Raw genomic sequence first — 23,301 nt, forward strand, 5'->3', positions numbered from 1 at the left:
AAATAGAAAAATTCTCTAAAAATATCAAGGAATACTGTAGAGGTAACTAACCTAAGGACTTCACATAATGTTAAGACAGGGCATTATTCAATAATAGCCCATTAGGGAAAGCAACAGTAGAGAAATATGTAAGAGTTAAGGCAGAATTTGAAAGGTGTGAATAAAATGGAATATATATAGATGTATATATATATATCTATATATATATATATCTATCTATATATATATATATCGATAAAGAGCAAATTCTTCCCCCAACACAAATAATAAGTTCCATTTGCTTCAGAGATCTCCCTTATTCTTTCCCTCTTTGCCTTTCTTCTGTAAAGTGGGAACCTCCAAGAAAAATAATTTGAGTCAGTCCTTTATCTTTGCTCTCACAAAAAGTAAATCTCATTTTGGGTGGTATTTTCATGTTTGATCATTTACTTCTTAATCTTTTTACATCTAACATTCAGTCCTTTCTGCTTCCCCATGTATAAAAAGCAAGGATGCCCCTACTTGCTGATTTTCAAGTTCACTGTAAGGTGCCATCTGTAATGTAGAATTAGCAGGCTTAAATAATGTTTTTAGACTGCTACAAAAACAAAGGTTATTGAAATCAGTTAATAAATTTGGCTTGTGATTAAGAGTGCCAGAAATTTCCAGCTTAAGTTTAATTGATTTAATTTTCCAGAAGGGAAATCCAATATTATTGTGTGAATGTTTGCTTTGTGGAAGAGTGAAAATACAAAGGACAGTTGTCATTTTCCTCCTTTACTTGGTATAAAATGCATATTTTAGGGATTGAATTTCTCCCCTAATTGCCATGTGGGGATGTAATAAGTCACTTTGGTTATTTTGTGATATTTTTAAAGAGAGTGAGAAATTGAAATTTTTAGTTGGAAACTTGAAGTTTTTATGCTGCAAAAGAAAGTTTCTGCATTCTTTTTCATGTATTTTAAAGGTTAACCTTTGTGATGAATTTATTCTTACATGGTTTACGTATAATTCTAATATGGGTGAGCCAGATTAGCATTTTGAAATTGTATTACTGATGGAGAACTTTCACATCCTGCAATCAGGAATAGCCAGTAAAATAGTACTAAAAACAGGCAAGTGTGTAGGCTTAAGGCACAGAAGACAGGAGAAGAGGAGTGGTCGACTGGGTATTATACTTTACCAAGTAAAATGAGGAATGTACTCAAAAAGAAAAACTGTACGATTCCACCTATATGGTAGAGCTATTAAAGAAATAAAATTCACGGAACAGAAAGTAGAATGGTGGTCACCAGGGGGTGGATGGTGGGGAAAAAGAGGAGTTGCTGAATGGGTGTAGTTTAAGATTTGCAAGATAAAAGTTCTGGAGGTCTGTTTCACAGCAATGCATATACTTAATACTCCTACTGAACTGTACACTTAAAAATGATTAAGATGGTAAGTTTTATGTTGTGTTTTTTACCACAATGAAAAGAACATGAGGACTGCACATTTGTTGATTGAATTTAGCCACAAAGAGATCATTAGTGACCTTGGCACGAATATGGTTTTATCAAGGCTGGAGGATGAGGCCCACTTGAGCTGGTTGAAGAGTGACAGGCAGGTGAGGAAATGGAGACAGTATTTCTAGAGTAAAGCTATTACTCCCTTTGGCTGTTAATGTGGATAGGAAAATAGAAAGGGAAGGCAGTTTTGTTGGTGGTATTTTTTTTATTAAGAGAAGCTGTACTATAGTATTTTTGAATGGGGACTCAAAGCATGCAGTGGAGAAGAAGAATAGAAAATGCAAAGGAGATAGATCAATTGAGGCCCCTGAGAAAAAGGGAGGAAATGGAGTCCACAGCCTAAGGATCTTGCTTTTTGACAGCTGTCAGTGCTGGGGCATAGAAAGAGAGTTCCATTCCCTGTTCCTGCAGGATGGTAAATTAGTAAGATGAGCAATGTCACACCGGCTTTGCCTGGACAGATTGCTAGTGTGGGTCTCCATTGGAAAGCATGGAAAGACACAATTGCCGAGAAAGATAATGCACAAATAGCTCTTTGTTCATTTTTCCTGAGAAAAGCAGGCCAGAAGGCTGCAAGCTCAACTCTCCAGACATATCTGGGAAGGATAAAGTCTTCATACCTCGCTTTCATAAGAAATGAAAACTCACTTAAGTAACAAAGAGAGTTTGGCTGCTGTAGAGGTGCTATTAATTAGAGCTTCTTCCAATCCTAAAAGGAATAAATATTAGGGAATGACAGAATTAGAATAGATATTGATGTCTGTTCTATTAAATGAGGTAGTTTAAGATTTTCTTAGGTCTAGTATTTTTAGAGGTTGGCTAAGCAAAGGGATAGGTAATCAGTGTGTGTAAGACATGGGAAACCTGCCAAGTGCATTTGTTTGGAAACCTGGAAATTTGGCTTTAGAAGGAATTTCATGAGTTATGTGAACTTTATTCTCACGTGACACTCATTTTTCCAATCAGCCTAGTGCATGGAGATATTGAAAGACTGAACTCCAGCTTACTCCTTTTTCTTATATATTAGTCCTCGATACATATTAGTATGAAAACATTGATAATTCTTTATATTTTCTTTTTTTAGAATATTGATAATTCTTTATGCTGTAAAGGACATTTTTAGAGGTATTTTTGGAGGTCTAGTAATTTCTTAGAGGTTGATCATGTGCCCCTTCTTGCTTAGGTAGTAATATAGTACCTCTTTAACCTGAACTGCTATACAGTCTCCAGTCTCTAGAAGGTACAAATATTATCTAAGAAATATATGTATATTGTGAGTGACTTCTGTATTTGAAAACAATAAGTTTCATTCATGCATTCATTCAACAAATATTTATTGTTTACTTTGTGGTAAGTACTTTGTTACACTTCATTTGTACCATTAGACATAATGGTCCTTGACCTCAGGGAGCTTCTAATTTGGTGAGGGAGTCCAGAATTAAACAAATAACCACACAAACTGTCTGATTACATTAATAACAAATAAGTTCTGTAAAGAAAAGGTACAGGGTACTTTGAAAGCATATGACATGGGCAGCCTAAGGTGATGTGGGGAATTGGAGAGGCCTCCCTGAGGAGGTGACGTTTTTAAACTGAGGGCTGAAGGACACTTAGGAATTAGCCCAGTGAAGTTGCGGTAGAGAGGTAGGCATAAAAAGTGAGAAGTAGCAGACTGTGCAGAGGTCTTGAGATGGGCAGAAGCTTGGCCTGTTTCAGGAAGAGATGGAAAACCAGTTGGACTGGAGCAAGGCAAAGAAAAAGAAGAGCTCTGTAAGATAAAACTAGAGAATGGGAAGCCCAGGACCACAGTTGTCTCTAAAGCAGTGCTGGAAGGCTCAGCAACAGACAGGATCAGACTTGTATTGTTAAAAGTGTACTCTAGGGGCACCTGGGTGGCTCAGTTGTTAAGCGTCTGCCTTCGGCTCGGGTCATGGTCCCAGGGTCCTGGGGTCGAGCCCCGCATCCGGCTCCTTGCTCCACGGGAAGCCTGCTTCTCCCTCTCCCACTCCCCCTGCTTGTGTTCCTGCTCTCACTGTCTCTCTCTCTCTGTCAAATAAATAAATAAAATCTTTAAAAAAAAAAAAAGTGTACTCTGGTAGCTATGTGGAGAGGTTTTTCTCTAGACAGGGGTTAGCAAATTTTTTTTGTAAAGATCCAGATAGTAGGTATGTTAAGTTTTGTGAGCCATATGGCTTGTCACAATTACTGACCTCTGTATGTAGTGTGAAAATAGCCATAGACGTATGTAAATGAAGAAACCTGGCTGGGTTCCATAAAACTTTATTTAACATTTATTAAAACTTTGTGGCTGAAATTTGAATTTCATATAATTTTCATGTGTCATGAAATATTCTTTTCATTTTTAAAAAACCATTTAAAACCACTCCTAGTTCATAAGCCATACAAAACCAAGTGGTAGGCTACATTTGGCCTGATACTCATGGTTTGCTGACCCCTGTTACAGGACTTACAGTTCTTATTCTTTTAACATTTTATACTCTATCTCTTAAATGATATCTTAATTCTAACATGACATTTTTGTTAAGTTGTCTACCTTTTTTTTTTTTTTCAACACTGTGGTAAAGGTATGACTGGTGCTAAATAAAAAATGGGAATATAATCTCTCATTTTCTATTTCTTTATCTTAGTGTTACATTTTCTATTCTGAAAATCAGTATAATATGACTGATTTTTTTCTGTTTTTTTCCACGGCCTTTTTTTTTTTTTTTTAAGCAACAGGCAATTTTGTACTTCTCCTATTTATGTTTTCCTCTCAAAGTATTATACTTGGTGCTTTCTTCTTTCAAACCTCACACTGAATTTTTCATCTTTTTTTTTTTTTTAACCTGATGATAGTTCTAAAATTTAATTCTGGCATTCAGAAGGAAAAATGGTACAGACATCAGAAAAACAAAGTAAAAAGTAAAGCAACACAGCTGGATGCAAACATTTGTTGTGTCACTGGAAAAAATACTTCGTTTACATCGAGATAAACAACATCCATATTATTTCAGATCTACAAACAGCATTCTGACTTGAAAGGAGGTTTTTAGTTGCTTCCTTGCAGTGCATTATTCAGGCAGCTACCCCACAAGATGCTGGAAAGCATTATGTAGTGGAAATAGTTACAGACAGACCTGGTTCAAATTCCATCTGACTCTTACTAGGTATATGGTATTAGGCAACTGAATTAATTTCCTAGAGCCCAACTTCCCTGAAACATGCAAAATACACAGTCTTTTGTATTGGGACTCTGTGTGAGAATTCCCATATGCCTTTTTTCCCCTCACATGAAGGTAGCCATGTTAAAAAAAATTGGGGGAGGGAATAGATTTGGTGGTGGTGAGGGTGTTGGTTTGGATTTTAACCTTACTGCAGATATGAAGTTAAAACAAACAAACAAAAAACTAGAGTATTCTCCCAAAAGAACCACTTAAAAAGTGGTATAGATGATAAATGTCTGTACTTTTCATTAATATTTCCTTTGCCTTGTTTATTTTGCTTCTGAAAACTTAGGTTTGACAGTTCTCTGGAAGACCTACCTCAGAGTGGACCTCACCCACCTGCAACTCCTCAGGTTTTACATATTGGTAGCCAAGTAGCCACACTTTCTAAAGTAACCACGTATTCTAGGTAGAGTTTTTTTCCCTCGTGGTATGTCGAAATTTTAATGCTGGTGGTGAAATTAAATACTAAAACTGACTAAAAAGGAACAAGTGATCATAGATTACAGAACTGACATCATTAATATATAGATAAGAAACTTTGGCACTCAGCTGTGGAAGACTGCTTTACACCGCTTTCATATTTGTGTATGTGTGTGTCTCTCTCTCTCTTTTTGTTCAGATTCAAAGTTCTCATACAGAGTCAGGAAATCTGTGCCTTCTGTTTATTCACTGTGATTTGGAAAGTCAACTTTCTTAAGTTTGTTGTAAGTCTACTTTACTGAGTTAGAGCATTCACCTCTAAAAACGGAGTGATATGTTCCACGTGCCCACACATATTCTAAGGGTATTCAGGTTACTTATAAGATTTTGCAGGTCTCTGCTGATACTAAGTCCTTTTATATTATTATTTGTGATACAGTACAAGGAAAGAAGTCCATTACAGTGTCCTTTTCTTTTTACAGGAGAAAGTCAATTTAGCTGATTTACTTTTTAGTTGATTTTTTTATAGACTTAGGTTTCTAGTTGTTATTTGCCATCACTTCCCCCAAATAGTAGCCATTGCTTGAAAGATGCAGAGTAATTGAGGAATTCAGAGTTGAATCACTTGGTAACTTTTTCTTCCACATTGCATGACACTCATATTACCCTGCTTTGCCACTGAGAGCATCTCTCTTTTCTCTTTCCAGACCCATTCTTTCTTTTCTAGCCATTCACAACAGTTGCTAAAACATAGCCATACAGTTCAATTCAATTATAGGCTTGCGGAAAAACTATACTTAATTCTGTATGATTTTTAAAAACGGCTTGCCGCTGTTTCTTTAATATGCTTTCTAATTGTTTGTAAAGTTATAGCCAGTGGAACTATGAATAATGGATTATCAAATTCTTCTGAGAAGGAGAAAAGACTTACACAAATGCACAGTTTCAGACATCAGAGCTCTCATTAACCTGGATTGAGTTTGGCACATAATTACTTTGTGTTGGAGGTGACCACTGTCACAAATTGTGAAAAAAGTGGTCATAGAATGGTGAGGGTGTTCATTAATAACTTGCATGCATAAATGAGAGGAGAGGTTATAGGTTTCATGCTGTACATTTTAGACTTTCTTTTAACTTAATAACAAAATTTCTCAATTTCAAGTTGATAACCAACTTGGAAATCATTACAGTCCCAATGATGGAATGTTCATTTCTGTCCAGGTGTTTGACCTTTTCTAAAAGACGAAAGGAAAATATTTATTATTTTAAGTCATAAGTGTTCTGAAAATGGAATTTCATACCAGCATTTTTGATTCTTTACAGAGCTAACTGGAAATAGAAGTATAGAACATCAGCAGATCGGGTGATGTTTTAGTCATATTCACTTTAACTACTGTTTATTTTACAAAGGTGCTGTCCTTACCCAAATAGGTTTATTCTCAATATTTTAAAGTTATTTCTTGTTCCTTTTAATATGTATTGCTGCTTCTGAATAGGCAGTCGGTTGTACCTGCTTCTCCTGAAAGCACAAGTCTCATTAAAATGTCAGGCTCTGGGTGTATATCATCTCTAAGGTAAAGCTCTTTATGTGGAGTCTTTTTAGAAAAATCGACATAACCTTCCTTTCTGTGATTACAGAAATTCAAACTTCATATTTAGATTCATTTTCTACTTAGATGCTGACAAATCAGTCTTCACATGTGTGTTATGTATTGATTTAATTTTAAATAGGATACATTCAAAAGCATTTGTATCTCAGAAATCAGTTTTATGGAGGACTATATATCAAATTTTAACTTCTGAGAAAAATCACAGCAACGGTAAATAAATGACCTGAACTCTTACAACACTTCTGTATCATACCTTTTAATGTCTAAATATTAATATGAGATGGTTACTATCTTATCTTTATTATGCTATCTCTTCTCACTTTTCTTTTTTTGTTCCTCTCCTCTTTTTTTTCTTCCCCTACGTATCAATATAAGCAGCTCCACAAGAAATGTGGTGACAAGTTCTTTGGAAGGCTTTCGAAACTCTTCTACCTTCTCACCTCCTGCTAGATACAGTGCTGCAGTTCTTAGTAGTGCGGCTGCTACCGTGTCTGCTGTTCTTGCTGCAAACCCAGCCAGAGCTACATTTACAGGGTGCGTCTCGTGTGATTCCAGCAATTCCCTCTGTCTTACAGGTCCCCTCAAAGCAAACGCAGCCATCTGAAACAGTCACAGCTGTCTGTGAGATCTTGGTTGTGTCGTGGCCCTAGATTGTAGACATATCCCACAATGTATGTTACTGGCTTTCCTTTAAATCATCCTTCCATCTGTTTCCACGATTACCACTTATCTATGATGCTTTTCAGTTGCGTGGATTACTGCATGTTGTATGCTTATTGAGTTTTGGGTTTTTAAAATTTTTAGTTTTTATATCTGGGACAGAATCAACTATCAATGGATAATTTTAAATTCTTATTGGTATTCTTTTCACTCACAAACTGATTGTATTTGAGGGTGATCTCAAGTCTAACTACACCCCTCCTCCCCCAAAAAATAACTTTTTATTTTTATGAGATTTTGTTTTTACATAATTTCTGGTAGTCTTTATAAAACTTTATGTGCTTTCTAAAAGATTGTCTCAACTAGTTTTGGTGAAAATTTAGTCAATTCTATATTAATGAGTAAAATAAGAGAGCACTCAGACATTCTTTTCACCTCTTTGATCTTTCTGCTCTGGGTGTATTTCCAAATGTCTCTGTTTCTTTCTTTAAAATTTTTTATTGTTATGTTAATCACCATATATTACATCATTAGTTTTTGATGTAGGGTTCCATGATTCATTGTTTGTGCATAACACCCAGTTGTCTGTGTCTCTTTCTGGAAATGTTTCAAATCATAGACCATAAAGACTACTTTCTGCTGTTGGTTGTGTGATTTTTCGACTTAAAACTCTTTCTAAATGCTCACCAGGCTCTCCAGCCCTGATAAATATCACTCCCTCCTGGATGCACTTTGCATCAGCCCTGTTTCCAAGCCGTTAGCTTTTTCGTACCTGCAGTCCTCGAGGAAGTCATCTGGCTCGATCCATGTTAAGAAAATAAGGTACTGTGGAGCAGATACCACAGTGGGGGTTTGCTATAAAAGATACTGCTTTCTGTGACACCTAACCACTGTATTAACAAACCAGGTGAGAAAGTCCTAGAGTGGGTTTGTGTTCAGTTTTAAATTAACTATAAATTCAGTGCAATGCTAATGGACAAGCATGTTATTTTAAATGGTCATTAACTCCCCTTTTAACCCTTGGTGACATCTTTTATTAGCACACTTGATGTTTAGTATGAAATTATGAGTAATTTCATGAGTATTTAAATTACAGTATAACCATTTCATTGCATGGATGGTAGCTATACTAGGATAGTCAAATGTTTAGTAAGACATACCTTTATATCTTTTGAAAAAATGAAAAAGAATAAAATAATTCATTTTGATTGGCTACTACTGTCTTATATAGTTCTTAAATATGAGGGTTTTACTTGGGCAAACAACTTAATTTTTACCATATCTGGGAAATTCTGAAACACAAAATTAATTTTTCTCCTAAACTTAAAATTCTGCCAAAAATTATTAGGCATAATATAAGAAATAAAAATATCCCAAGTGTTCATGAAATGTATAATCTTAATGAAATAACTGTTTAAATCATCTCTGATGGAACATAAAATTAACGGCAAAGTGTACAACTATGACTATAATTAGTAAAAGCCTCATATGACACAGGCTATCTACTCATCATGTGTTTGTATTCTAGTCACTGTTACGGAGGTTTTCAATATACTTACTTATAATTCTGAGTAACTTTTAAGGGAGATATTTAAACAGGGGGAGAGAGAGAGATCATTGTACATTTTTCTCTAAGGAAAAAAGACACTTGAAATTATTTTATATTTGTGGAATTGTGAGTGTTAATTCGGCAGAAATCTTTCATCGTCAGGGCTAAGTCTATACAGAGACAGGTTACTGAACCACACTTGGAATAAAAAATCCCTTTGAGGACCTAATGGAATGCTCACGTCTTCTCTCCAGAAAAATACCTATTGCATTTTTTTTTAAAACTGAATGGCCAGTGGTATGTTCTGATGGATATCAAATGGAGATGGGATAGGGAAAATTGGAAATAGGGTGGAGAAAAATACCAGTTTTGTGAGAATACCCTGTCTCCATTAGTGGCATGCTCATTCAGCTCTTATCTTTATATTCCAGGAAGTTGTTTTGCACTCACTGTTTAATAAAAAAAGAGCAACATTAAAATTCTTGCAAACCTTGCTTGACTGGAGAGTTTTAATGCTTTTCATTTATCATTGTGAAACTAAGGACAATTTTATAACATTTTTGTACATAACCCTTACGTGCAGAGCAATCTGTCTTTAAGTAGAGAGAAATTACTCTGAAGGAAATGAATCGAGTTTTCCTTTCAAATCAAACATTTTGTGTTTAAATAAACTTCTTGTTTTAAAAAAAAGTGTGCATGAAGTTATGAACTGATGGATGCTATCCATGGACCTGCTTATAGAACAGATATTAGTAGCCATTATCACTTTTTATTAACAGCAATAGGCACAAACTAAATATATTTTGGTATTTGGGAAAGAGAAATGATTTCCAACAGGGTAAGCGAGTTGGCATTCTGGAAAGCAGGAACACTGGGCTTCCTGAGGAGACCTTTTAAATTTTAAATTTGGAAAAAATATATGAGGCATGATTTCGGAAATAAGATACCAATTTAAGTTAACATGCCATACTATGTTAGTATATTAGTCATTAACTAAAAATATTTTTGCTCTTAGTGATTATTGTAACATTTTATTCCCAAATATAAAATAATATAGCCAATGACTTTGTTAATTCTTTAATCTTTAGTACATGATACCTATTGCTTATGTATTTTCTTTAAATAGTAGCTAATACTAAAAATTAGGCAAAAAGACGTTAGCTCTTCTAGAGACCTAGGCGTTATATATTTAGATATATGATTGTCTCGATAAAACCTAATATTCTTCCATTCCTACATTAAATATTTTAAGTAAATAGAGATCTGTTTCTCCTGAGACTGTTGGACTCCGCTTATCAGTGCTGAATTTAAATATAAATGGAACAACTTTCTTGTTTATAATTTAGAATTTTATAAGGTCTTTATAATCTACTGCACACACTTTGTATCTAAAGAGTACTGTTTAAGATTTAGACATTTTAGGCCTTTTGGGAGAGAATATATAAAGACCATGTACAAAGGATACAATAAAAATGCACATTTGCGTAGGTAAAAATTGAAGTGTAAGAAGACACTCTGCATTGTTTGGGAGAATGTGGGACCTTTCAAAGCTCTGTGGACAGATTTTTTTTTTTTCTTCCCTCTGTGCTTAGCATGGAGCCAAGTACTTTACTTGTATTACATGTATTATCTCATTGTGTTTCATTTAATCCTAACAATAACCTTGGATAAAAGTAGTATTTTCATCTGATTTTACAGATGAAGAAACATTATCAACTTCGGGTAACTTACCCAAAGTCACACTAAAGTCCCCAGCCTCAGTTTATAATGTAGTGCAGGAGACAAGATACATAAAGAAGTTACTGTTATTTTTTTTTTTTTTAAACCCTGGGTATTACAAATTGAAATGTTAACTATACGTGATGCAGTTAATATGTGTCATGAACTGAGGGAAGGAGTGTCTCTACTTCTAGAAGATTAATTAAATATATTAATTGTTTAGTATGGTACACTGTGCATGCTAGATATTATTTTTACTACTGTTGTTAATTATAACAATGGTACTTGGATGTGTGCAGAGGGAGAGTAGGGGAGGTGCCTTCTGTGTAGAGCCTGAAAAAAAATGGAGTGTGGACAGAGACAAGACATGGCCAGCATATAGTTTGTATCACAAAGTTATAGGAGATAATGACTGGACAGGTAGACTGTAGATACATCTTAGAAGGTTTTGAATCTCATGCTGAAGCATAACTTATAACTTAGCCCTCCACCCTCTAACGGTTAAATCGGCTCTGCAGCCTCTCCAACATCTACTTGAATACCCTTTGGAGACAGGCCTCTCACTAAAGGTATTGTTAGGAAACAGAACACTTCCTTTGGACAATTTTTCACATTAGGAAGTACCTCCTTTTATTGAACCAAATCTATCTCACCATAGACTTGACACTACATTAGGCAAACAGAATGTAGCCATGTAGAGTGAATCCACATGTCACATATTTGAGGATTGCTCTTAGGCTTCTCCTGAGGTTTTTTTCATACCCTAGGCCAATGTAACTAGTTCCTTCAACCAAACTTCACTAGGCTTGGCATTAATTTTCTATCATCCTGGTCTACGTAAGTCTGTCTGGCAGCTCTCCTGGAGTTAAATTTTAACTCATTCAGGTTATTAAACATTAAATGATGATTTGGGTTTTGTTATTTCCAGATTATATTTTTGTTTCATCTGTAACTTCTAGTATTGCTTGGTCATAAATTTTCTTCTCAGAACTGTGAATATATGGATTATAATTTTTTTCAAACCCACATGAACCCCAAAATTAACCTTAGAATTAAAGTGACCCGTACTTCTGTATTGTTTTAAAAAATCATGTATTTATAATGTATAAGAATATTGAAAATAAGTCTTTTATCATTTGAATATATTAATTATCCTTTTCATATGTTTAAGCTCATATTCTGTGCCTTAGAGTATGCTAAGTATTTTGTACATAATTATCTTACTTAAGCCTCATGGAACTCTTATGAGCAAAGTATTATCCCCATTTAAAGTTTAGGTAAATGAGACTTAGAGAGGTAAAATAATTTGTTCATCACAAAACTTTTAAAAAGGTACTCATAACCATTCTACTATAAAGCTTAATCTCTATTTCCATTAATATTCTTTATTGTGTCATCTTTATTGATAATAGTGTTCAGCATTGCCATTAAATAAGTAGTCTTTTACTTTTTATTTATAAAAATTATTAAAATGCTTAAATTTTTCATTATATTGTATGTTTTAATATCAAGTGGATTTCAGTTTTTCATGAAACTGATTAGAAATGATAAAAGAAGGTGATGGCTCTGTTACATTTGAATTTGAGAGAACAATAATAAGGAACAATATTTCAAGAACATTAAAATAGCTCTAATATGATTTTTCAAAACTGTTTAGTGTCAGAGGTGCCCTAGGACCACCCCCTCACTAGAGGATTTATAGAACTGAGTATACAGTTGTACTCATGACTAAGATTTATTATAGTGTGAGAATACAAAGCAAAATCAACAAGGGAAAGGGTACATGGATCAAGTCCAGAAGAAAAGAGGCTCAAGTTTCCAAAAGTCCTTTCTCAATGAAGTCACACAGGATATGTTGATTCATACAGCAGTGAGTTTTTTTGTTTTTTTTTAAAGATTTTATTTATTTATTTGACACAGAGAGAGAGAGATAGCGAGAGCAGGAACACAAGCAGGGGGAGTGGGAGAGGGAGAAGCAGGCTTCCCGCCGAGCAGGGATCCCGATGCGGGACTCCATCCCAGGACCCCGGGATCATGACCTGAGCCGAAGGCAGGCACTTAACGACTGAGACATCCAGGTGCCCCCGTACAGCAGTGAGTTATGATAAAACATGTAAAGTGTTGTCTACCAGAGAAGCTCATTAGATACTAAGTACTTAAGGTTTTTATTGGGGCTCCTTATGTTCTCACGCTGTGCCTAGTTCATACTGTAAGTCCAGTCTCACAGAAGGAAAGTAGGTATTTAGCATAAACCACATTGTTTTTATAGCTTAGGCACAGTGAGCTACTCTTACCTTTTAGAGGAAGTTTTATATGACTGTAGGGAACTGTTTATCAGCCAACTTCTCAAATGCCATTTAGAGGCCAACCTTGCAAACAGGCCTTCCTAAGACTAGGCACCCTTAGGCCTCCTTTGTTAGGTGTTCATCCCAGATTCAAGAGCATTGGAGAAATTAGGTACTCTTATTAATTTGGCAGTATAATGGACATGATTGAATTTGAAATTTCTTTTCATTGAAATAATCTCAACCTAAACCGTATAATTAAGGGACATTTATTTTACTGGTCATTAAATTAGTAGTCTGTCCATATTGAACTACTCCTCCAGCCATTGTTTTCAGTTATTGAAGGACTTGCATGGAATTATTTAAGCAAGGAATATCTTGATTTCTGTTCAGAAGTTATAGGATGTATTCTTCTTACTATTGTTACAATAACTTGAGAGAAACTGCTATAGTATTATATCATTCCAAAGTGCATATTTTATAACTTGAGCTACCTAAAATTAATTTTTTTGAAATGACAACATATAATTATAAATAATAAAGACAGGGTAATGAAAAGCCATATGATCTTCCAAATCAAACTGGAACCAGCACAGATAAGGCCTCCTGTTAAGCAAGTAAAGTAACTCTGGTTGAGTGAAGACAATGGCAGTCTTGTCTCTTGTTTTTCTGTATTGTGAACATAGAACACTGGATGTTCTATTAAGCTGGGGATGTTGTCTCTTGTTTACCATTCTGTGGCCAGTACATAGCATGATGTCTGGCATGTAGTAGGTGCTTAAATATTTGTTCAATGAATGAGTGACTGAGTATTGAGTGAAAAGAGTGGTAAGATGTCAGGGAAACTTAGTTCATAAAATACCAGAAGAATGTGAGAAAGAAGGGGACAAAAAATCTGTGCCATATCATAGAGATTATCAGGAATTCTCTAATAATTAGTTGCTTTAATCTAGATGGATTTTTCTGAAATGTTGAGATAGAGAATAGGAAGAGGAAATTAGCTTATTATTCGAAAGGAGTGGCTGTAACAGTGTTTCAGTAGCCTAATTTCTCATGATAGACCTTTTAAAGAAATTTCCAAAGTACTGACCAAATGTAATCTTCTTTCCTTTCCTTTCTTTTTTTGTTTTTTGTTTGTTCATTTCAAAGAGAGACAGTCCCTCAGTCATAGTTTTCGAGTTTTTCTTTTTTAAAATATTGGTTAATTAGTATTTTTCTTTTCCTCAGAGATTTAATAGATTGAGAAAAGAAAGGATCATTGCTAAGTTAGTTTGCTATCACTTCACCAAAAATGTTCCCTTATTTTCTTTCTAGCAACACCCAGGACACTTCTCAGCAGTTGGCTCCATCAGTAGCTTCAGCACGGAGCATGCCTGAGAGGCAGGAGAGCCCAGCCTCCACCAGACCAGGGGTGACTGGTCTCACAACTGCTGCCGCCTTCAAGCCTCCAGGATCCACCAACATTGTCAAGTCACCAAGTTGGCCACAGCCAAACCAAGCAGGTATGCCAAAGAAATCTCTTGCTTTATGTTTTTCTTACGTATAATTATGAAAATGTCTTCCAGGATGTATGATAGAATTCACTGATGAAACCCATTCTCAACCATCTAAGCTTTAAAAAGGTCTGCAAGGAATAGCTATAGCTATTTTCCTCTGAAGTATTTCATAAACATTCTGTGTGTGTTTGATACAATTGCCCTTTGCTATTCATAATTATAGAATTGGGAATTTCTTTGTTTCCCAAATTACTCAAGAAATGTGTGGATTGTAAACTTGGGATCTTATTAAATAACTATATCATTGGGAGGTTAACCTTGAAAATCCGACATTGTAGTTTTGATGATACATACAAAATAACAACAACAGAAGCATTTGTTTTTATCAGTTAGTGAAGAAAAAATCTTTGACTTCTTGTCTGCTGAAGATTTATGAGACGGAGGTGGAAGAAGTTTTCAGTAACAGAAAGAGAACATATTTTATTTTAGTTGTTTTATTTTTGTTTTATTTTATTTGAGTATAGTTGACATATAATATTAGTTTCAGCTCTACAGCATAGCGTCTTGACAGTTTTGTACATTATGCTGTGCTCACCATAATAAATGTAGTTACCACTTGTCACCATACAACATTATTATATTATTGACTATATATTCCCTATGCTGTACTTTTCATCCCTGTGAATTACTTAATTTATAACTGGAAGTTTGTACCCCTCAATCCCTTTGACCTATTTTACCCATCCCACTAGCCCCTTACCCTCTGGCAGCCACCACTTAGTTCTCTATATTTATGACCCTGTTTTGTTTATTTGTTTGTTTATTTGCTTTGTTTTTTAGATCCCACATATAAATGAAATCATATGGTATTTGTCTTTCTCTGATTTATTTTACATAGCATAATACCCTCTAGGTCCATCCATATTGTCACCAAAGGCATGATCTCATCCTTTGTTATGGCTAATAGTCCATTGTATATTTATACCACATCTCTATCCATTCATCTGTTGATGGACACTTAGATTGCTTCCCTGTCTTGGCTGTTGTAAATAATGCTACAGTAAACATAGGGATTGCATATATTTTGTTGAATTAATATTTCTGTTTTCTTTGGGTAGGTACCCAATAGTGGAATTACTGGATCCTACGATATTTCTATTTTTAAGTTTTTGAGGAATTTCCATACTGTTTTCCACAGTAGTTGCACCAAATTCTAGTCCTACAAATAGTACACAAGAGTTTCCTTTTCTCCACATCCTTGCCAACACTTGTTATTTCTTGTCTTTTTTATTTTAGCCATTCTGACAGGTAGAAGGTGATATCTAATTGTGGTTTTCATTTGCATTTGCCTGATGATTAGTGATGTTGAGCATCTTTTCATGTGTCTTTTGGCATCTGTATGTCTTCCTTGGAAAAATGTTTATTCAGGTCCTTTGCCCATTTTTAATCAGATTATTTGGGGTTTTTTGGTGTTGCCTTGTATAAGTTCTTTATATTTTGGACCTTAACCCCTTATAAGATATATCATTCGCAAATATCTTCTCCCATTCAATAGGTTGCCTTTTCATTTTGTTAATGATTTTCTTCCTTGATTTTGCTGTAGTCCCAATAATTTATTTTTGCTTTTGTTACTCTTGCCTGAGAAGACATATTTAGAAAAATGTTGCTGAGGCCAATGTCAAAGCAATTACCACCTGTATTTTTTAAGGAGTTTTATTATGGTTTCAGGTCTCAGAGTTAGGCCTTTAATTCATTTTTAGTTTATTTTTATGTATGGTATAAGAAAGTGGTCCCATTTCATTCTTTTGCATTTAATTGTCCAGTTTTCCCAGGAATGTTTATTGAAGAGACTATCTTTTCCCCTATTGTAATGTTCTTGCCTCCTCTGTCATAGAGTAATTGACCATATAAGCATGGGTTTATTTCTGGGCTCTGTATCTTGTTCTGTTGATCTATGTTTCTGTGTTTGTGCCAGTACCACAGTGTTTTGATTACTGTAGCTTTGTAGTATAGTTTGAAATCTGGGACTGTGATACCTCCACCTTTATTTTTTTTTCTCAACATTGCTTTGTCTATTCAGGATCTATTGTGGTTCCATACAAATTTTAGGATTGTCTGTTCTAGTTTTGTGAAAAATGCTATTGGTATTTTAATAAGGATTGCATGGAATCTATTAATTGCTTTGGGTAGTATGGATATTTTAACAATATTATTTCTTCCAGTCCAGGAGCATGGAATGCCTTTCCATTTGTTTGTGTTGTCTTTAATTTCTTTCATTAGTGTTTTATAAGTTTTCAGAGTACAGGTCTTTCACCTCCTTGGTTAAGTTTATTCCTAGGTATTTTTTTATTTTTGGTGCAGTTATAAATGGGATTATTTTCTTTATTTCTCTTTCTGGTAGTTCATTAATGTACAAAAATGCAACATATTTTTGTGCATTGATTTTGTACCCTGCAACTTAACTAAATTTATTAGTTCTAAGAGCTTTTTGGTAGAGTCTTTAGGGCTTTCTATATATACTATCATGTCATCTGCAAATAGTGACAGTTTTACTTCTTCCTTACCAATTTGGATGCCTTTTATCTCTTTTTCTTGTGTAATTGCTGTGACTAGGACTATGTACTATATTGAATCAAAGTGATGAGAGTGGACATTCTTGTCTTGTTCTTGATCTTAGAGAAAAAGCTGTCAGCTTTTCATCACTGAATATGATGTTAGCTGTGGGTTTGTCATATATAGCCTTTATTATGTTGTATGTTCCCTATAAACGTACTTTGTTGAGAGTTTTTATCATGAACAGATGTTGAATTTTGTCAAATGCTTTTTCTGCGTCTAATGAGATGATCCTATGGTTTTTATCCCTCATTTTGTTATAGAAAGAGAACATTTGAATAGTAAGGTGCAATAATTTGGTCTCAGTCTGGAAACCTGAGTTTTCATTCACTTCCACAGATAAATAGCTTTAAGTAAAGTCACTTAACCTCTTTGACCCTCCATTTTCTGATTTGGAAAATAAAGACAGACTAAATAATCTCCTGTTTTCTCCCAACATGAATAAAGGTGATGGTTATAGGACTAAAGGACATCTCTTAACAAGAAGATGGGACTATATACTTAAGGGTTTCCAGTCCCATCCTAAGCCTTCATCTCTTTGCACTCTTTATGCTCTCTAAATAATCTGTCATCCAGATTCCTTTTACAACCTAGCCACTGATAATTTAGAGTCCTCTCTGTCCTGAACTCCATAGCCTCAAAATTGTTGACCTACTTGTGGTACCTCAAATGCAGCATGTCCAAAAGTATTATTACCTATCTCTGGGAATGGTACATCCACCCAGTCACCAAAGCTCCAGTGTAAGTTTGAGAATCTCCCACCTCTATCCCCATGTTCTCATAGTAACTAACACCTAATGATTTCACTTCTGAGTATTTCTCAAGTTTCTTTTCTCCTCTCTGTGGTCAGAGCCATTGCCTTGGTTCAGGCCTTTGTCATTGCAAACAACTTCTAAGTAATTTCCTTGTCTCCTTCTCACCCCCATCAATCTGTCCTTCATACTGCAGCAAGTAACTTTCTAAATCTCTGATTTGCCCACTTCACTCTCCTGTTGCAGATGCTTTACTGTATTGCCCCATTCCTTAGCTTATCATTGAAGTCCGTTTTCAGTCTGGCTCCCACTAACTTCTCAGTGGTCATCTCCCACTGCTTCCAAATTATAATCTGTGCCATAGTCTTACTAAAGCATCTTAAGTTGCTGAGACATGCCATGTTACCTTGCTTTAGAATGTTCTGGTCCTTCTTCATAGAATGTGTTTTTTTGGTTTTTGGTTTTTGTTTTTTTACCTTGACCGCTATAGAAATCTAGCCTTTCCTCATCAGTGTTGGGATAAATGTTGATTGAATACACAAGGGACTACTTTTAAATATATATATATATATATATATATTTTAGGAATTTCTTTAAGGATTGATCATTTATTAATATTTAAGAATATTTTTGCAGGGGCGCCTGGGTGGCTCAGTCGTTAAGCGTCTGCCTTCGGCTCAGGTCATGATCCCAGGGTCCTGGGATCGAGCCCCGCATCGGGCTCCCTGCTCCGCGGGAAGCCTGCTTCTCCCTCTCCCACTCCCCCTGCTTGTGTTCTCTCTCTCGCTGTGTCTCTCTCTGTCAAATAAATAAAATCTTAAAAAAAAAAAAAAAGAATATTTTTGCAGTTGTAAGAGTGGATTTTTAGTTAATTTAGGAATCCATCTTTTGTTTTACATTTTCCATAGTGTTAAATATATTAGACACTAAATAATTTTATGATTAATAAATTATCTTTAGAAAAATACTAATTATAGTTAAAATTATTTCATAGTGTCATAGTGAATAGTTTTGAATTACCATTATGTGTTACTAATTTTGCAAAAAAGCTAAATTTTTTTGTTTTGGGGGCAAGAGATAATCCTTTGCATATGATCTAGACTGTTTTAAAGACATCACTTTCAAAGACTTAAAATATTTAGACTTCTATCATTAGCTTCTGAAATTTCTGGACTGTTAACTGATTTAGCAAGACTTATTCTCTTGGGGGAAAATGCCAACAGCCTAGCCCCCTACTTTTTTAGTTATTTTCCATTTACTTGAAGCTTATCAATGAGGTGGAGATTTGCTGAAATTATTTTGTATGTGCATTAGACTGTAGAAAGTAACTTTAGGAAAAATCTCCTTGGTGTAGTAATTGGAAGGAAACAAGAGAATGTTTCTTAAAAGTGAGGGAAAGACTACTGATGTAGAAACTGAAGGGAGGGCATTAAGTATGTGCACTGGGGAGGGCAGAGAGTATATATACTGCTTTTGGAAATTCAGAAACTGTGGTCAAAATTCCACTCTGTTAAAGGGAAAAGAAAAAATTGAGGCGGAATTCCTAGAGAAGACACTACAGCAAAATTACCACAAGAGGGCAACAGAATCCTGTCTCTTCTTTGAGTGTAATTTGTTATAATTATCAAAGCAGTCAAATAACAAACTATAATCATGATTCATATGGTTAGAATTTAAAAGATTATACTTTTTACAGAAAATATAATTTAATTTGAGCAAAACTATAAGAGTATAAAACCATTACACATTATATGACATTATAAAGCATTAATATCATAAAATGTATGAATCATAGTTGAATTACATCATGATGCTTAGCCCAAATTAGAAAATATTTGCAGAACTCCTGCTGTTTATTTTGCTCTCAGTGCTACAAATTGGCATTTAATGTGTACTATATGATATAAAAGTTACTTATTTTACACTGTTTTGTAAAAATCGTAAAATAAATACAAAATCCCCAGCCATAAAACAAAACAAAACAAAAACATCTCAGAATCTACTCTTACTCTTTGATAAGTAGTTTTAAGAGCTTCCTAATGCAAATGAAAAGGTTCTTTTGATTTAGAAGGGGATAGCTGTTTCATTATGGGTTCTTAGGTTCTTCACAGTTCACCTGTGAAAACTACAATGCCAGTGAAAGGGAGGCAAAAGCTAGAAAGGCCAGGTGCTGCCCAGCCGACTCGATAAAGTATTGACTTCCCTCACGCTGAGAACTTCAGGCTTCTTTATTTTGATACTAAATAGCTGTGTTCTAATATAGGTGAAAACACTGTAGGTGTTACCAGTGATGTCGTTTTAAAATAAGTCCTAAAATTGGGTGAGAAGGATGAGATAAAAATTACTAAGTTGCAGTCTGTTAACCCACTTGGTTGATCCTGAAATCAGTTTAGTGGACCACACCCAGTATTCTCGTTAAAAAAAATGAAATAAAATGGAAGATATAAGAATACTTTAATATATTAAGTATTAACATAGTAAGAGTAGATAGGTATCATGTTACGAAAATGTGGTTTTAGTTTGTATATGTATGTAAGTAAGTACAAACACATATATTTGGGGTCAGCAGGTAAACATATATTTTGGGTCACAGTGTTTCTTACTATGTTTTAGTAGTTAAGAAAAAATTTGGAAGTTGTTTAAATAAGTATTTTAGACGTACTTTTGTCTATTGGAATAACTAATGTGGTTTTGAAATGATAGCTCCCCCCAAAAAAAACTGCATTGAAAAGGCTGATTGAAATTTTAAGACCTACTTGTGTGTTCTGAATCTGTTATGGTTTTTCATTACCTCCACTGAAGTTCTGACTTTGAATCTTAGATCATTTCATTTGTGGTGTAATATAACTTGTGTTATCCAGAAGACTTTCCTATAGTAATGCTATAGATGTTGATAAAGAAGAACTAGGTGTATATGTTAACAGCATTATAGTTTAGATTGGATCATCATCTTTTTCACAGGCATGGAGTTTAACATACACCACCACACATGCATATACACACTTGTCAGTGGCTGGCAAAGACCTATTATCTGATGCAAGATGTTGAAAAGTTCATAGACTGCATGAAAGTATTAAGAAAGCTCAGAAGGCTAAATGAATATTTATCCCCAATACCTGCCACCCCAGTCTTACTCAGTGATGGAAGAACGGTCTCAGAACTGTTTGTGTCAATTGGCCATTTAAGTTTAGTAGTAAAAGATTGGTTAATGATAATGCATCATAAAACCTTCAGAAAGAAAGGAGAATGTTTTGTGGACCATTTTGTGTGTGTGTGTGTGTGTGTGTGTGTGTGGCAATTTTAAGTTATTAGTTTTTAAAATCAGTACTTTTTAATGGAAACAAATTGACCAAAAATCTGTCACAGAATTTTGAGACCCATTAAAACAAAAGTTTAATGAGAAAAAAAAAAGATACAATAGAAGTAAGAATTCAAGCTTGAGTTTTATGTAAGTTAGCAATACCACTTTCTATTTGCCCTGTGCCTCTAATAATTTAGATGTAGTAGTCCCTTCAGAAATGTTGACTTGATCTAGAATGATACATAAAAGGTGACATTCTTCTTCTTAGTTTTAAGAATTAGGGATTTGTACCTTTTTAAAATTCTATTTTAATTGACTATATTTGTATGCCTAATAGATTTTTTAATGCTTAAAATTGTAATATTGTATGTAATAAGTAGTTAGATAGATGTTTTATGGTATAAGTTACAAATAAGTTCCTGTGTTTATGTAGGTGATCTGTTTGCTGTGTAATGTTTTCCCTAGATTCTCTTTCGGTTATGGATTCCAGATTGTATAAGTTTAGATTTGATGCAGATACAAAATATTTGCTATATTTTGATGCAGATACAAAATATTTCCATCTTACCAGATCTAGTCAGATGTTCTTCACAAATCCAGTCTTAAAAGTCATGAAGAGCCATTAAATGTTAGAAGCACATCAGTTTTCTAACTTGAGTTTAATTATATACAAAATGAGAATGAATAATTCATTAGAATATAATTAGTGCTTTGCTGGACCAGGCCTATTGTTCATCTAACCAGCTTTGCTGACAGGTGGTGGCTCTGAAGAATAGGAGTGCCTGCCCTATCGAGCATGAATTTCAGAAGGCCAGAGATGTTCCCTAAATGGAACATTTGAGCCTTCAGTTTTTTTATCTGTTAAGATAAGGGTCTAAAAAAGTCCCCTATAACGTTGTTTTGTATGTATGTATATAAGTGAGTGTGTATGCATACACACAAATGATGTAACATATATCGACGTGTGTGGTATATAGATGGTACTCAAGAAAGGTTAAGTTTTTACCTCTCTGTTCCTTTTAGTGATAGCATTAAGAGCTCACACTGTTAACATCCAGCAGAATTGTTCTCATGTGACTTCTCTGCTTGAAAATGTTTTGGGCTTTCTGCTTCCCACACATTAAATGTTTGGCTTCTTTACAGAGCTTATGTGCCCTTTATTACCTTGTGCCAACCTCCTTCTCAAGCCTATTTTGTAATACAGTTCTTCATGTTCTCTGCAGTCCCATCATACTAAAGTTCAAGAGTTCATACCATTCTTTGGGCACACACCTCTTTGCTTTGTAAAGCTGCTGCTTTTATTTGAAATGTTTTTCCACCCTTCTACCCCTGAAAATTTCTATTCACTCTTCAAGACCAGATGTTATCTCCTTTGTGAACCTTTCTTGAGCCCTCTAAATTACTGGCTATTCTTTCTCTGTGTTCCTACAAATGTTGATGATGGCTTTATTATAGCATTCACTGTATTCATTGTAATTGTTTACATGTGTGTCTTTTACCACTGTTTTTAGATCCTCTTAGGGACAGGGACCAAGTCTTACTAATCTTTGTTTTACACTACCTAAACAATACCTGGCACAGTTTATAGGCCTTCAGTCAATGACAGTGGCTGAGTAAATGAGTGGGTGGATGGGTCAGTTTGTTATGTTTTGGACATATTCATATGATTTGAGGAATTCATAAGACATTGTTCGTTCCTCCTACCAAACGTGAAATTCCCACAACAGTCATTGAACAAATGTGGACGTGCTGTCTGCCAAAGACTGCCATTAAAAACTACACATATTATGGGTGCCTGGGTGACTCAGTCATTAAGCGTCTGCCTTCGGCTCAGGTCATGGTCCCAGGGTCCTGGGATCGAGCCCCATATCTGGCTCCCTGCTTGGTGGGAAGCCTGCTTCTCCCTCTCCCGCTCGCCCTGCTTGTGTTCCCTCTCTTGCTGTGTCTCTCTCTGTCAAATAAATAAATAAAATCTTAAAAAAAAAAAAACTACACATATCGCTTAGGGAGCAGAGGACTCCACTCTCCTTGAAGCATTAAACTTCCATAAAACTTAAAAGTTGTGAACATCAGCAGTACTATGACTAGTACCATATTATTTATTTCCAGTAATAAAAAAAATAGTAATAGATATGAAGGCCAGTGGTAGGAATATTTTTCTTAAAAAATATGGGAATATATGGCC

General features: G+C 34.9%; 1 protein-coding gene across 13 annotated transcripts in view; it reads left to right on the plus strand.

Annotated features, from left to right (window-relative positions):
• PDLIM5 (PDZ and LIM domain 5) overlaps positions 1 to 23,301 on the plus strand; it is a 205,708-nt gene that overhangs the window by 141,838 nt on the left and 40,569 nt on the right. For 9 of the 13 annotated variants that reach the window (XM_027597517.2, XM_027597519.2, XM_027597521.2 and 6 more), the window contains 4 exons: positions 5,001 to 5,117; positions 7,120 to 7,275; positions 8,092 to 8,223; positions 14,269 to 14,456. In XM_027597517.2, coding sequence (XP_027453318.2) covers positions 5,001 to 5,117; positions 7,120 to 7,275; positions 8,092 to 8,223; positions 14,269 to 14,456 — 593 coding nt within the window. The remainder of the gene's footprint in view (positions 1 to 5,000; positions 5,118 to 7,119; positions 7,276 to 8,091; positions 8,224 to 14,268; positions 14,457 to 23,301) is intronic. The other 4 variants (XM_027597527.2, XM_027597528.2, XM_027597529.2 and 1 more) reach the window with 1 other exon arrangement.

The sequence above is a fragment of the Zalophus californianus genome, chromosome 2 (genome assembly GCF_009762305.2).
Source record: "Zalophus californianus isolate mZalCal1 chromosome 2, mZalCal1.pri.v2, whole genome shotgun sequence".
NCBI classification, from domain to species: Eukaryota; Metazoa; Chordata; class Mammalia; order Carnivora; family Otariidae; genus Zalophus; species Zalophus californianus.